At 39.8% G+C, this 1003-nt stretch overlaps 1 protein-coding gene across 2 annotated transcripts in view; it reads right to left on the bottom strand.

Annotated features, from left to right (window-relative positions):
- TPH2 (tryptophan hydroxylase 2) overlaps nucleotides 1-1003 on the bottom strand; it is a 137032-nt gene that overhangs the window by 92995 nt on the left and 43034 nt on the right. For both annotated transcript variants that reach the window (XM_069082169.1, XM_069082170.1), the window contains exon 6: nucleotides 473-669. In XM_069082169.1, the coding sequence (XP_068938270.1) occupies nucleotides 473-669 (197 nt within the window). The remainder of the gene's footprint in view (nucleotides 1-472; nucleotides 670-1003) is intronic.

The following is a 1003-nucleotide window of genomic DNA, read 5'->3' as shown; positions in this document are numbered from 1 at the left end:
ATATATATATATATATAATTTTTGGACTTTTAATGATTCTTCCTTTGACAAAGTATGGTACCATGGAAAGAGGACTAGATTTAGAATCAAAAGACCTGAATTTAAATCCCATCTCTGTCTCTTACTACTTGTGTGATTTTGGGCAAGTCACTTCACTAAGCTGGGCCTCAGTTTCCTAATGCATAAAATGAAGAGATAGCACTAAATGGCCCTTCAGATCCCTTCCAATTCAGCATCTACAATTCTATGTGTCAGATGAGGACTGAAGATACATTCAAGTCTCCAAGCTCAGAAAGTGGAGAATCACTGTGACTAGAGTGGTCAGAAAAGTATTTTTGGAAAGCATGAGGCCTAAGGCAGGCTTGGAAACACAGGAAGAATTTAATAGGCATAGAAGAGAGAGAAAGACAGCAAGCACAGAATGAGCAAAGAAAACGCTGGTTAAAAAAGGATGAAATACCTGAAGTTTTACCTTTCAAAAAGATGGAGACATCTTCAAGTTGGGGCACGTTGTCTTCTCTGTAGCCACAGTATTTCGTCAACAAAGGGAGGTTTTTCAAATACTCTCGGCAAGCATGAGTAGGATAGAGTTTGGTGAGCTCTCTGAATACGACCCCCCAAGTCCTAGTTTCTTCTTCTGTATATTCCACTCTGGGAATGGGCTGGCCACTGGACAAGAAAACAGAAAATTAGTAAATCAAATATCATAAGACCAAGCTCAGTCCCTCCCTTCCCTGCCTTTAATCCTAGTATAAGTGGGCTAGACCTGTGATTTCATTGGTATAGAGAACTCTCAATGAAGAAACTCCCTCTACTGATACTGATAGCTTTTCTTAACTTCTCTCTTTCTTTCTTTCTTTCTTTCTTTCTTTCTTTCTTTCTTTCTTTCTTTCTTTCTTTCTTTCTCTCTCTCTCTCTCTCTCTCTCTCTCTCTCTCTCTCTCTCTCTCTCTCTCTCTCTCTCTCTCTCTCTCTCTCTCTCTCTCTCTCTCTCTCTCTCTCTC

Source organism: Petaurus breviceps, unplaced genomic scaffold (assembly GCF_028583685.1).
Source record: "Petaurus breviceps papuanus isolate PSGF00001 unplaced genomic scaffold, PetGlider_PUasm1.0 156, whole genome shotgun sequence".
Classification (NCBI taxonomy): domain Eukaryota; kingdom Metazoa; phylum Chordata; class Mammalia; order Diprotodontia; family Petauridae; genus Petaurus; species Petaurus breviceps.
This window is presented reverse-complemented; position numbering and strand designations above follow the sequence as displayed.